The sequence below is a fragment of the Mobula birostris genome, unplaced genomic scaffold (assembly GCF_030028105.1).
Source record: "Mobula birostris isolate sMobBir1 unplaced genomic scaffold, sMobBir1.hap1 scaffold_379, whole genome shotgun sequence".
NCBI classification, from domain to species: Eukaryota; Metazoa; Chordata; class Chondrichthyes; order Myliobatiformes; family Myliobatidae; genus Mobula; species Mobula birostris.
In genome coordinates this window covers 288973-302788 of record NW_027276868.1, presented here as the reverse complement: position 1 = coordinate 302788, position 13816 = coordinate 288973, and the positions used below count along the sequence as shown (strand labels likewise).

Genomic DNA, 13816 nt, shown 5'->3' with positions numbered 1-13816 from the left:
GAACTCAGGTAAAATCTGACACCCCTCCCCCACTGCCCAAGTATAAGCATGGTCCATGTGATTAATATTTTCGAGTTAAGTATGTTGAAAGAAATTCTTAGTGATACTGTTGGGGGTGGGGGTGGTGGTGTAGCTAGTTTGTGATGCTGCACAGTATTTCTTATTGTGTATTGGCAAGTTGGAGTTAAAATAAATGATCTAGTTACACAAATCATTTGGTACACCAAGATGCTTTTTTATTCTGGCAATATCATTAAAATACCAAAATACTGGTGCGGTTCACAATTCAATAGTACGTTTTGACTCCCTTTAAAATTACACTCCGTTCCAATGAAGACATCTTTCTCCTTTGAACAAATGGATAAAACTTGGCCTAAGAAAACCTTTAGTGGTTTAACTTCCCATGAAAAGTTTGAGTTACTCGCAATTTCCTGTCTACTTGCAGATCTCAGTAATTGTACAAATCATTCGCAAGGTGCTATAAGGGCACCTGCTCTCTCTGCATCTTTGCTGAGTTTGCTGTACAACGTGAGAATGGTGCCATTAAGGCAAGTGACTCTGGTACACAGTTAGATAGGAAATGAATTTGGCTTACTTGTTAGAATTATTTTGTTCTGCTCTCTACTCTTTCTCTACCTTGCATTTATAGAGTCAAGACAACACTTTCACTAAATAGCAGAAGGTTTTGAGAGCAGTCATGGATAAGAGTGGAAGATGGTAGGTGGCTTGAACTATCACCATCCTGGCCTAATGCCATCAACATTATATTTATTTTCATTCTTATTTGAATAAACACAACAATTGCACTGGAAAAATATGTGATCCAGCCAATAGTATCTACTGTGGTGCACACCTGTCAGGTAGCTAATATTGGTAATGGAGCTTTAGTTAGAGCAGGCTTAATCAAAAATAACTTCTCAATGTGCTACTACAAAATAAAAATTGTGCACAATTGACCAATAGTGGTCAGAATATTATAAAAAAGTATTTGCAACTCCTGTGATTGATGCAACAATATTCAAATAACCAGCAGCAGAAAACAGATAAAGAAGAGTGCACTCCACTTTTTCCATTGTGTTACAGAAGTTTGTACAATGAAAACACAGTAATACCAGTAGAAAGGTGGCTGTGATTAATAGAGTCACATATAATTTATGCCAAAAAAAGCATTTTGTAAAAATAGTTCTGAAGGTCAACTTCTTAATATTAAAATAACATTTTGGAAATATACAAAAACACAATTGATGTAAAGTGAAAAAAGTCATATAAATATATAAAGTTCAAACATATGATATAAAATGAATAAAAACTAAATTAATAATGTAATTCCTCATCATGCCATCAGAGTCAACCCACACAAAGAGCAAGATGTTAAATTTATTAAGTTGCTTTTTTAATGACCAAAGAGACATAACTTTAAACTTTTTTATGTCTGCGTCTGCTGCACTCAAAAACACAACACCAATTTCACCTCAGTCAAAGTAGCAGGGTGAGGTGTGACCTTGTCTGAATTTAAAATCTGACATTTATTTCCTGTTACATTCAAAGGACAGTACAATTACTGTCTTTTAGACTATATTAACTGTGGAAAAAATAAATGCAGTGAAAATAAAAGAAAGCAAATAAAATCATGCCTATAATATACATACCAAAAATACATTAAAACACATTCATTTTAAGTATTTCACCAAAATGACATTCAACTAGAGCAGATGGCTTCCCTGCAAAGACATAGTACAAGCAGTAGGAAACAGCGTTATATGTGTCCCTGGTTTGAAAGGATTGGAAAAGATGATATTTTTCTCGTAGGCTCCTTTTGTAGAATGGGAACTTTCAACTTTTTTTTGTTGTTGGAAAGACCTGGAGCATTGATTAAAAAGTGTGCGTCATTAACACAATGAGAGTGTTTGCTGAAGGAACGGAGGTAAGAATAGAGTGCAATTCTGTAAGCACTCATGTGACAGAACAAAAGGGTAAATTTTAAATGGCAGGTATTTATAGAACAAAAGAGCATAAACTGGCAGGATGTTAACTCATGCTATTTGAGAGATAATTTACTAATGATTGCGCTGTCACTTTACTTCAAGGAATGTTGTGTGTTTTTGATTACAGGGCAAGTTTACAGATCTATCTCCAGTTTAAACAATTTACATAATGGGAACAATATGATTTTCATTCCCTTTACCAAAGATTTATAAAGAATTGAAGCAGAAGTAATACTTCTGAGCACAGTTTAAGCTTCCGTAGCAGATATTATTCCTATGGTTCATCAGATGATCAAGGATTTGCTTTCTGGCAAACAAGCGGCTGCCTGACGGACACAGTACAGTCAAGGTGCACTGCTGGTGTCAGGAGGCATCTGGGCACCACAAATTTAGAGCTCCAGGTCCAATTCTGAGTGAGAAACGCAGGGAAGATCTGAGGACAGCTTCAATGCTGTTCCCCGCTCCTGCCCCTCCATAGACATAATCTGATAATGGCAAATGCAGAAAGATGCCAGGATTTTGTAACTAACCTGCACTTTCCTTCTGCGGTATCCTCACACAGATCCTCTGGTCTGCAGATGTTTGTGGACAGGCAGCAACAATATTTGTTTTATTACAAAAAATGCAATTTATTCATGACACTGAAAATTGAGCATTCATGAGTATGTGACTGGACAGAGTTACGAGGAATGGGTTGAGGGGTTTGAATGGCTCAGAGCTGCCTCCTAGACGTGGCTTGTGGCCTGTTTCTAGCCTGTGTGCATAACCTACTGAGATACTGGAGCGCGCTACAGTGATGCCTCTCCTCCTCTTTCCCTCTGCATGAATCTTCAAAATCTACTTCCCATGCTGCAGGAGAAACAGAAAAATCTCCCTGTACTCTGGGCATTTTCAGATTCAACTGTCTCAAGGGAAACTTAATTCAATAGCAAACACTACAGAACATTGCCTTTGCCACTGCTATTAGAGCCCAGTACATGGGTATCTGAGCACTCTAGTGTCCCGGAATAAAACTGAAAGGGATGGTTGTTCAATTTAAAGTGATTTTAGACAAGTGACCATGAAAGAGTCTACATTATTTAGAAGCTGTTACAATTATTTTTCTTTATCGCTTAATATGTTTTAATTTCCAGAAACATAATTATTTTTCACAGTTTCCAGCAAAGGTTGATTAAAATGAATATTTTTCCAATAAGCAAGAAGCTGGGACACATACCACCTCTCTGTAGCCAGTTCAAACCGTCGGGACAGTATTTTGTGTTTATGAATTCAGATCTGTAATTTTGCTGCACTCCCGAGGCAAGTACTATGCCTTAGCTTCGATGACACACTCGGCAGTAAGTACGGAAATCCTGACTATTAGAACTATTTAATAGGAATTATTACCATTAAAAGACTGAAGAGAATGGGGCATACATTATTTTGTTAAAGTTGATATCTCAGTCTATATCTGGCTAAATACACACAGAATGAAATAAACAGTGGCAATTTTCAGAATATTAAGTTATATCTTTGGAGCGAAAGTACACAAAAAGTGGTAATCTTTACTGCTTTAAAACTATCATTTGAGAACTCCCCTGCTAGTATTAGATTGTTAAATTGGGGAAAACTGACAGAAGAGCAAGGAAAATGCAATAAAAGACTGATCCCTCAAAATCTGGATTAATCAGCAAGCTATGCCTTGAGATCCCGCCTTGCTGGATTAAAAATGTATTGCTGCTTCGCATGTACATTATGGTGCAAGGACTAGATGGCAGTGCTTCTAGCTGAGTCTTTGTATCTATTAATGCATCAGATCTGCTAATACAATGGAAGGCAGGTCGTCTAATCCAAACAAACACCAAGGATGATTTACTTTTGTCCTCAAATACTTTTTTAAAAACTTTGTGCCTTCTGTCTGTTGGCACATCAAAAGAAAATTGCATGCATTATTCTGCAAGGAAAAGACCTAGAACCCAATACTCCTCATTTGACTATCGTTTCGAACTTTACTACAAATGAGGAGGACATTTTACAAACATGTGGGAACAACTTGGCAACTTTTAGGGAACAAAGCTACAAAGATTGATGAATAACATGATATAGGTAGGCCTCACACCATTTTGCTCAGAGAACCAGGCAGCAAAATGATTTCATGCATGAGAATTTAAGTAAAAATGAAATAGAAAGTCTGCACTGGAAATACATCCAACAGTTTTTTTTCCTCAGCTAAGTTTTCAACATAAACTCAGCAACAGTGCAGTGCAAATGTGAAGGTAATTTGGGCAAAGCCTGAAGAATGTATTAATGTGAATTAACAGCAGTTCATTTGTACATTTGAGGCTTTAAACAGGACAACAACCAAACACACATATACTGTATATTTATATATAAAACAAGAAAGCTTGCATAAAATATTCCCTTCATCTGACACTTAAAAAATGCTGGTTTGATGAACCACTGTCGTGACTGTGCATTTTACATTAAAACACTTTAGGAACATGCGGAATGGTTAAAGTTAGGTAATAAAATATAACTGACATTTTATGCATAATAAAACACAGAATTCATACTGCGCATATATGAAAAGATAAACCATTTGCAACTACAGCAGGGTTGTGCTGGTGACAGAGTGAGGACCTGACCTTTGCAGTGTTGCCTCATCTTTTGCCCACAATTTTTAAAGCAAAGTAGCTGCGAAAGTAAAGCGGGCTGCGATTTGAGTCTCTATCCTTTTGTTGGAGTCGGCATAACATACATTCAATGGACGTATCATTCAACAGCTCATTAAAAATCTAGAACTGCGTGACAAGATTTTGCAAAAATATAATGGTAAGAAAGGAGCAAAGCAGCCATTGGTTTCTATAGGAATCAAGTATCTATCTTTTGAGCTCAATGTCAGGATATAACTGCAAGATGAACGATTAACGCTTGTGTAACATTTACACACAAGGAATGAAATACTACTTTTGGAATTTCTCTCCTCATAAAATGAATATGTTAAGAAGAAATTTTATCTTTTCCTTGACCACAAACAAGGCTTTCAGTGCTTGTTTTCCATCTCAGAAACTTTTGGCTCATATAAGACCCAGGTTTGCTCATATATAATTGTGCAGTAACGACCATACGAGATGCCGGATGCTGGGGCCAACAAAAGGATATGGACACAAGCACAATATAGGGCTGATATCACGTTTTAAATCAATAGGTGCAGTTTCTCCAAAAAAAACTACGCAAGCAAGGTTAAACTGCCTGCAGCAGCAGTGCCTGCACAAGGCAGACTCTGTAAAAGTATCTGCAGGAAGACCTATCTTGAATCAAAAGAAAAGTTACGTCCACGGCAAATGAGTGCTAAAGACAGTAAGGTATAGAACACACCATTATAATCAATAGTTGAGAAAAGATTATCATAAAATGCCTCAAATGGAAACATTCCTTTAAATGCAACACTAGAGTTTTGCATTTATGTTATGAAAGACAAATCTATAAAGTGTTGAATAGTTGAGGCACAGAAGGTTTTTGTTGTCAATGTATTAAACAAATACTTCTGGATCATAGGCTTCAGAGAGCTTTTCAATTAAAATTCAGACACCCTTGTTCTTCCATGCTGGGGTCTTCCTAATTGTCATGCATAATACCTTCAGCATCTCTTCACTGTTTGGCAACAGCAGCAAAGTGCTTTTCAAGATGCTTTAGATGTGCGGTACTAAATCCTTTCAATTCAAAGTCAACTCCGAATCGCCCACTGGAGCCAGTTTAAATTCCCACTCGGGTTGAACAATCTTGTGGACAGTGTTCAGCCTCGGTCAAAAGCTATTTCCTTTTTTTTTGTGTCATTCAGAACTGACACCGCTCTGCTCCAGGAGGAAGAGTCCATGGTTCCTTTATGGAATCCTTTAAATCCACTTGTGCCTCCAAATCCTCTGAATGAAAAACATACCATGCTGTAGCCTGGCCACACAATGTGTCAGTGCTCACTGTCTGTGCATTAGCCAAGGACGAGCCCTTGGAGTCTGAATTATAAACTCAGTCGCTCTGACATCCACTTGAGCTGGCTTGCACAAAACAAAAATTAAACTGATGCTGCCATGGTTACTTCATCCACGACACAGGATGTTGAACAACAGAAGGTTAGGCATTTTACTACTTTTTGCAAATTCAAACCCCTTTTCCTCTGCATTTCAATTATTTCTTTTTGGCAATGAGCCAGGGGTTTCCTCCCTTTAGATGGAGAAAGAAAAAGATAGTTCAGAGGCCTTGGTCACAGGTCTGGTTGCACAGAATTGGTTATGTTTGAAGTGGTCACACATCTAGCACTAGTCAAATGTTTCATGCAGTTCTTTTTAAAAACAGATATAACACCAGAAAGTCAGTGATGGAACTTTAGTTGGAGACTGTAAGCAATGGCCAAGTTATTTACAATGGAAACAACCAACGGCATTCCACATCCTTGACCTGCTTTAGTCTATTGGTCACAATAATATGACAGAACTTGGTCTGAAACGCATCAATGGCACTTGCCCATGCAATATACTCAAGATGGGACAGAGCTCACAGGGATCACTGGTGAACAACATTCCCACACTGTTTCGCTTTAACATGATGAGTCACTGAGAGAACTGTTCTGTCTGTTAATGTATGATGTGTAACTTCTTACTATAAAGAAGTAGAGCAGCTATGAGTGAACACTTTCTTGGACTTTCTTTTAAAGCCGTTACAACTATATAAATACAAAGTATGGAGCATTATATACAAACTTCATGCTTTCAGGTTAGACTCATCACTGCAAAAAAAAACAAAGACACACAAATGTTAAGTAAAATGCACATTAGGCAATTAGTAATTACAAAAAATTCACTTCTAGTGACTAACACAAAGTCTGAGGTGAGCAAACAATACGAGTTCCAAGTAAAATGATTCCAAAAAGTTTGGCTTAAAAATTGAGCAAATACATCACTTGCTTCCCAAAAAAGTCACTTTGGCTTCCAATTGTATAACTGTTAAGCCACATATATGTGTCTGCTACTTTAACGGGGTCATATCCTGGTAGAAGTTGGACAGAACCGTATCTAACTGAAAGCCTTGCATTCGAAGGAAGATTACATACTAGTTGAAACACCAACTTGCTGATTAAAAAAAGCCCTAAAATACCTGCCTTTATAATCTCTGCTAGCCTTACATCTTTTACTAATATCTTGCATGGGAGAAGTTTCAATAGATTATTCTTATCAAGGGTGCATATGAGAAGCAAGTGGTGGGACAGCATTTGGGGATGCACAGACTTGGGGCCACTGACTGGTAAGCCACAGATGAAGGCTGCTTCCAGTTCTCCAAGAGCAACAAAGAGTATTTCCTGCTATCTCTGGACTGGAACACATGGAATACGTTTGTTACACAATATACACGCGTATTCCTCAGAAACGTAGTCAGGCTGCTAATTGTCATTGGGATTCTGTTTTCACTGGAAAGATTCTGTTTCAGGAAGGTAGTTCAGCATCATGGTGAGGAACTTTAAAAAGCGCCATCTGTCTGTTCAGTGGTGTTAACAGCCATCAATCTCTCTCTGAGGCATTTGCAGCCACATTAAGATTACAGAACAGAATCAGCTGCAACACATCTAGGCCAGTGCTTACAATCCTCACCATGATTTTGAACAGTGAAATCTTCCCCAAAATGATTGGTCACAGGAATAATAGAATGACTTAGCTATAATATGATCACCTGGGTTAATGTATCTCTCTTAAAATTATTTTAAACTATCAGGTATCCCTTACCTTCTGCCAACATCCTGGCATCGGCAATCCATCTGGGCCCTATTTTAATCAAAACAAAAGCCTTTGACTCGTGCACAGAGAAACAGGAATAGCAAGGGCAGGCATTCCTGCCAAATACTCTTACAGCACAACTATACGCAGCCATTGCCAGTAAATAAAACTTATTGCTCTGATGATTGCTAAAGGAGTTTGGTATCTATATGTTTCTAATAATGGAATATTATACAACAATTTCCGCATTATAGTGTTAACACATTGAAAATGGTGGTTCTGTGACTTAATGTATTTAATAGATTTGCTCTTTTCTAATCTTGGCAAGGGGCAATACCTTCGACTGCACCTTTGTTTTGGCTCCCATACTTGCAAAAGTACTTTCTTTGTTTATTTATTTAAAAGTAAGCCTAGAAATATTTGCATGGAAAAATAACAAGCTGAAATTGGATCAGAATAATTACATTAACACCAATTTTTTGTGCATAAATTGTTCATAAGACCAAGTTTTGGGATAGTTAAAAAACATCTTGCACCCTCTTCATGTTGAAGTGCAGCCCACTGGCAAATTGGACAGGGCATTTACCGTTAGGATTCACCCTAACCCCTCTATCACCTCCACATCGTACTTTGTGTCCACAATGATATCATGTCAATTACTCACCAAAATTTGTGACCCACGTTATTAATTCATTTTCCCAAGAACACAGAAAGTAATATATTTTAAATATCTCTTGACATATAAGTTTTACACAGGAAATCCTCTGGAATATCCATATATAAAAAATCATTGTGGCAGGCCTTGGTACAGATTGACTTTCTGTGAAACAGCACCCTGAGTGCCGCTGCTGATTGTGATGGCTTCAGACCTTCTGCACCCAAAGGTGTGATCAGCTGTCTCCTTCCTTGGGGTAGAAGTGACGGAGGAAGGGTTCAGGGATTTCTCAGTGGTCAATAATGTGCCAATGCCCCCCAACTCCCCCTCCCCACCGTCTGTGTAAGACCTCCTCTTACAACTTTTTTCAGGTTGATTCCCCCCTCAGCACAGCACCCATATTTCCAAGGATCTGTAGGCAGATGACATTTCTGCTGCATACCTGTGGCTGACATTGTCTGTGGAATGTGCAAGATAGGTTTTAATGTGCCTGATTTCTTAGTAAAAGGATGTTCCATTTTTTTTTCCTTCTTGGGTTAGTAGCCTTTACTGATGCACCAAATGTGAAAATATCTAAGGATTAATAAACTTTTTAATTGCCTTAATCTTGGTAATTTCAATAGAGTTGTATGCTGCTTTTCAGAACTATTAGATCTTTGGAACTCCCTGGGAAACACATTGCCTTCATTGATTTTGCCATCAGTTGAATGTGTATCTCCCAACACTCTGGAGAAGAGAACATGCCCAAGATGCTTTGTCAGTGAGCATCTTCAAAGATGGGATAAATGTGTTTGCAGCAACTGCAGAAGGTTTTCCTGCTGAATGCTACAGGGCACATCCTCCCAGTGGATGAAGAGTTGTTTTCCAAATTGTACCAAGGAATCTATTCATTGAGATGTCTGATGGATGTGATCTTCACTGTGCAAAAACTTGCAGGGGGCAGCGGATACCAGTAAATGTGGCCTTCTGAAAGTTCACAAAGACCTTCGAGCCTGTCAAACTTAGGGAGATTCTGAAATATTTCCATCAAATTTGGCTTAGAGAAAACTGTCTGCAGCTTGCGAGTGTAATCTTAGCCAAGGGCTGAGGTCCGAGAAGGTATGGTCAAGGGAACAGAGGAGTGTTTACAGGACTGCTTTGATTTGGTGGACTGGACAATATTTAGGGAATCATCTTTGAACCTGAATGAATACGGCACAGTTCATTTGCTTCCTCAAGACCTGTGTGGATGACTGTGTGCCTTTGAGAACATACCAAAACCAAAAAATGTGGATGAACAAGGAGATTCATAGCCTGCCGAGGGCTGGATCTGTGGCAATCAAGACCAGTGATCCAGAACCAGACAAGAAGTCGAGGTACGGCCTACAGAAGCCTATTTTAAGAACAAAATAACAATTCTGATTGAAGTTAGAGATGGAATTGGATGCATGTCAGCACTGGCAGGGCTTGCAGGCCACAACTTCCTGCAAGGTCAATGGTTGTGATGCTTTGGTCCCAGATGAGCTCAACACCTTTTACACACACTTTGAGAGGGAGAATAAATCTACCCCTGTGCGAATCCCTGCAGATTCTAATGACCCTGTGACCTCTGTCTCCGAGGCTGACGTCTGAACGTCTTTTATGAGGGTGAACCCTCACAAGGCGTCAGGCCCTGATGGTGCACCTGGTAGGGCACTGAAAACCTGTGCTAACTAACCAGCGGGAGTGTTCAAGGACATCTTCAGTCTCTCACTGCTGCAGTCAGAGGTTTCCACTTGGTTCAAAAGTGTGACATTATACCAAAGTATAAGAAGAACAGAGTGAGCTGCCTCAATGACTATCACGCAGTTCCCCTCACATCTGCTGTGATGGAGTGCTTGGAGAGCTTCGTCATGTCCAGAATCAACTATTGCCTAAGCAAGGACCTGGACTCTTTGCAGTTTGCCTGTTGCCACAATAAGTCTGCAGTAGATACAATCTCACTGGCTCTCCACTCAGCCTTGATTCACCTGGACAATGGCAATGCCTTCAAAAGGCTGCTGTTCATTGATTACAGCTCAGTATTCATTACCATCATACTCTCAGTACTAATCAACAAGCTCCAAGCCCTGGGCCTATGTACCTCCCTCTGCAACTGGATCCTCGACTTCCTCATCAGGAGACCACAGTCAGGGCGGATCGGAAATAACGTCTCCTCCTCGCTGACAATCAACACTGGCACACCTCAGGGATGCGTGCTTAGCCCACTGCTCTACTGCCTCTATGCCTACTACTGTGTGACTGGGCACAGCTGGAACACCATCCATAAACTTGCCTATGACACAACAATTGCCGGCGGGATCTCAGGCGGTGACCGGGAGGTACACAGGAGTGAGGAAGATCAGCTGGTTGAGCGGTGTCACAATAACAACCTTGCACACGATGCCAGTAAGACCCAGGAACTGATTGTGGACTTCGGGAAGGGGAAGCAAAGGGAACACACATCAATCCTCATCAAAAGGGTGAGCAGTTTCAAGTTCCTGGGTGTCAACATCTCTAAAGATCTGTCCTGGGCCCAACATACTGATGCAGTTACAAAGAAGGCATGACAGTAGCTATATTTCTTTAGGAGTTTGAGGAGATTTGGTACATCACCGAAGACTCTCGCAAATTTCTATGGATGTACCATGGATAGCATCAATGTCTGTTACGGAAGGGCCACTGCATGGAATCAGAAAAATCTACAGAAAGTTGCAAACTCAGCCAGCTCCATCATGGGCTCTAGCCTTCGCTGTATTGGGAACATCTTCAAAAGATGATGACCCAAGTAGGTGGCATTCATCATTAAGGATCCCCATAACCCAGGACTTGCTCTCTTCTCATTGCTACCGTCAAGGAGGAGGTACAGGGTCTTGAAGACACACACTCATCATTTTAGGAAAAGTTCTTCCACACCGCCATCAGATTTCTAAATGGACATTGAACCCATGTAGGCTACCTCACTTTTTTTTCTTTCTTCACACACTATGCACTACTTACTTAATTTGTAATATATATTTCTTATTATAAGTTACAGTTTATAAAATATTGTGTATTGCAGTGTACTACTGCAACAGAACAACCAAGTTCATGCCATATGCCAGCGATGTTAAACCTGGTTCTGAGATTTGGAAAACCCATGTGGAAATTAAGGGAACATGCATAAAAGGAACGATTCTGTCATTGGGAGCATCAGTCTGATTCTCGTCCTATTCGCTCCCTCCTGGCATTAATTGGACAGTGCACTTTCCACGTGGATCTGGATAGACGGCTGCTGTACCTGGTGCTTTTCTGTGTTTACTGAGTTTAAATAACCTGGATGTGCATTAGAAACCATACAAACCATAGAAACTACAGCACAGAAACAGGCCCTTTGGGCCTTCTTGGCTGTGCCGAACCATTTTCTGCCTAGTCCCACTGACCTGCACACGGACCATATCCCTCCATACACCTCCCATCCATGTATCTGTCCAATTTATTCTTAAACGTTAAAAAAGAACCCGCATTTACCACCTCGTCTGGCAGCTCATTCCATACTCCCACCACTCTCTGTGTGAAGAAGACCCCCCTAATGTTCCCTTTAAACTTTTCCCCCCTCACCGTTAATCCAGGTCCTCTGATTTTTTTCTCCCCTTGCCTCAGTGGAAAAAGCCTGCTTGCATTCACTCTATCTATACCCATCATAATTTTATATACCTCTATCAAATCTCCCCTCATTCTTCTACGCTCCAGGGAATAAAGTCCTAACCTATTCAACCTTTCTCTGTAACTGAGTTTCTCAAGTCCCGGCAACATCCTTGTAAACCTTCTCTGCACTCTTTCAACCTTATTTATATCCTTCCTGTAATTTGGTGACCAAAACTGAACACAATACTCCAGATTCGGCCTCACCAATGCCTTATACAACCTCATCATAACATTCCAGCTCTTATACTCAATACTTCGATTAATAAAGGCCAATGTACCAAAAGCTCTCTTTACGACCCTATCTACCTGTGATGACACTTTTAGGGAATTTTGTATCTGTATTCCCAGATCCCTCTGTTCCACTGCACTCCTCAGTGCCTTACCATTAGCCCTGTATGTTCTACGTTGGTTTGTCCTTCCAATGTGCAATACCTCACACTTGTCAGTATTAAACTCCATCTGCCATTTTGCAGCCCATTTTTCCAGCTGGTCCAAGTCCCTCTGCAGGCTCTGAAAACCTTCCTCACTGTCTACTACACCTCAAATCTTTGTATCATCAGCAAACTTGCTGATCCAATTTACCACGTTATCATCCAGATCATTGATATAGATGACAAATAATAATGGACCCAGCACTGATCCCTGTGGCACACCACTAGTCACAGGCCTCCACTCAGAGAAGCAATTCTCTACCACCACTCTCTGGCTTCTTCCATCGAGCCAATGTCTAATCCAATTTACCACCTCTCCATGTATACCTAGCGACTGAATTTTCCTAACTAACCTCCCATGCGGGACCTTGTCAAAGGCCTTACTGAAGTCCATGTAGACAACATCCACCGCCTTCCCTTCATCCACTTTCCTGGTAACCTCCTCGAAAAACTTCAATAGATTGGTCAAACATGACCTACCACGCACAAAGCCATGTTGACTCTCCCTAATAAGCCCCTGTCTATCCAAATGCTTGTAGATTCTGTCTCTTAGTACTCCCTCCAATAACTTACCTACTACTGACGTTAAACTCACCGGCCTATAATTTCCCAGATTACTTTTCGATCCTTTTTTAAACAACGGAACAACATGAGCTACTCTCCAATCCTCCGGCACTTCACCCGTAGACAGCGACATTTTAAATATTTCTGCCAGGGCCCCCGCAATTTCAACACTAGTCTCCTTCAAGGTCCGAGGGAACACGCTGTCAGGTCCCGGGGATTTATCCACTTTAATTTTCCTCAAGACAGCAAGCACCTCCTCCTTTTCAATCTGTACAGTTTCCATGGTCTCACTACTTGATTCCCTCAATTCCATAGATTTCATGCCAGCTTCCTTAGTAAATACAGACGCCAAAAACCTATTTAAGATCTCCCCCATTTCCTTTGGTTCCGCACAAAGCCGACCACTCTGATCTTCAACAGGACCAATTTTATCCCTTACAATCCTTTTACTCTTAATATACTTGTAAAAGCTCTTTGGATTATCCTTCACTTTGACTGCCAAGGCAACCTCATGTCTTCTTTTAGCCCTCCTGATTTCTTTCTTAAGTATTTTCTTGCACTTCTTATACTCCTCAAGCACCTGATTTACCCCCTGTTTCCTATACATTTCATACAACTCCCTCTACTTCTTTATCAGAGTTGCAATATCCCTTGAGAACCAAGGTTCCTTATTCCTATTCAATTTGCCTTTAATCCTGACAGGAACATACAAACTCTGCACTCTCAAAATTTCCCCTTTGAAGGCTTCCCACC

At 40.2% G+C, this 13816-nt stretch overlaps 1 protein-coding gene across 1 annotated transcript in view; it reads right to left on the bottom strand.

Moving 5' to 3' along the window:
- Positions 1-226: 226 nt before the first annotated feature.
- LOC140193053 (uncharacterized) overlaps positions 227-13816 on the bottom strand; it is a gene marked incomplete at its 5' end in the record, with an annotated part of 166646 nt that continues 153056 nt past the window's right edge. Inside the window, 2 exons of the mRNA XM_072250497.1 lie at positions 227-6747; positions 7739-7777. Coding sequence (XP_072106598.1) covers positions 6745-6747; positions 7739-7777 — 42 coding nt within the window. The remainder of the gene's footprint in view (positions 6748-7738; positions 7778-13816) is intronic.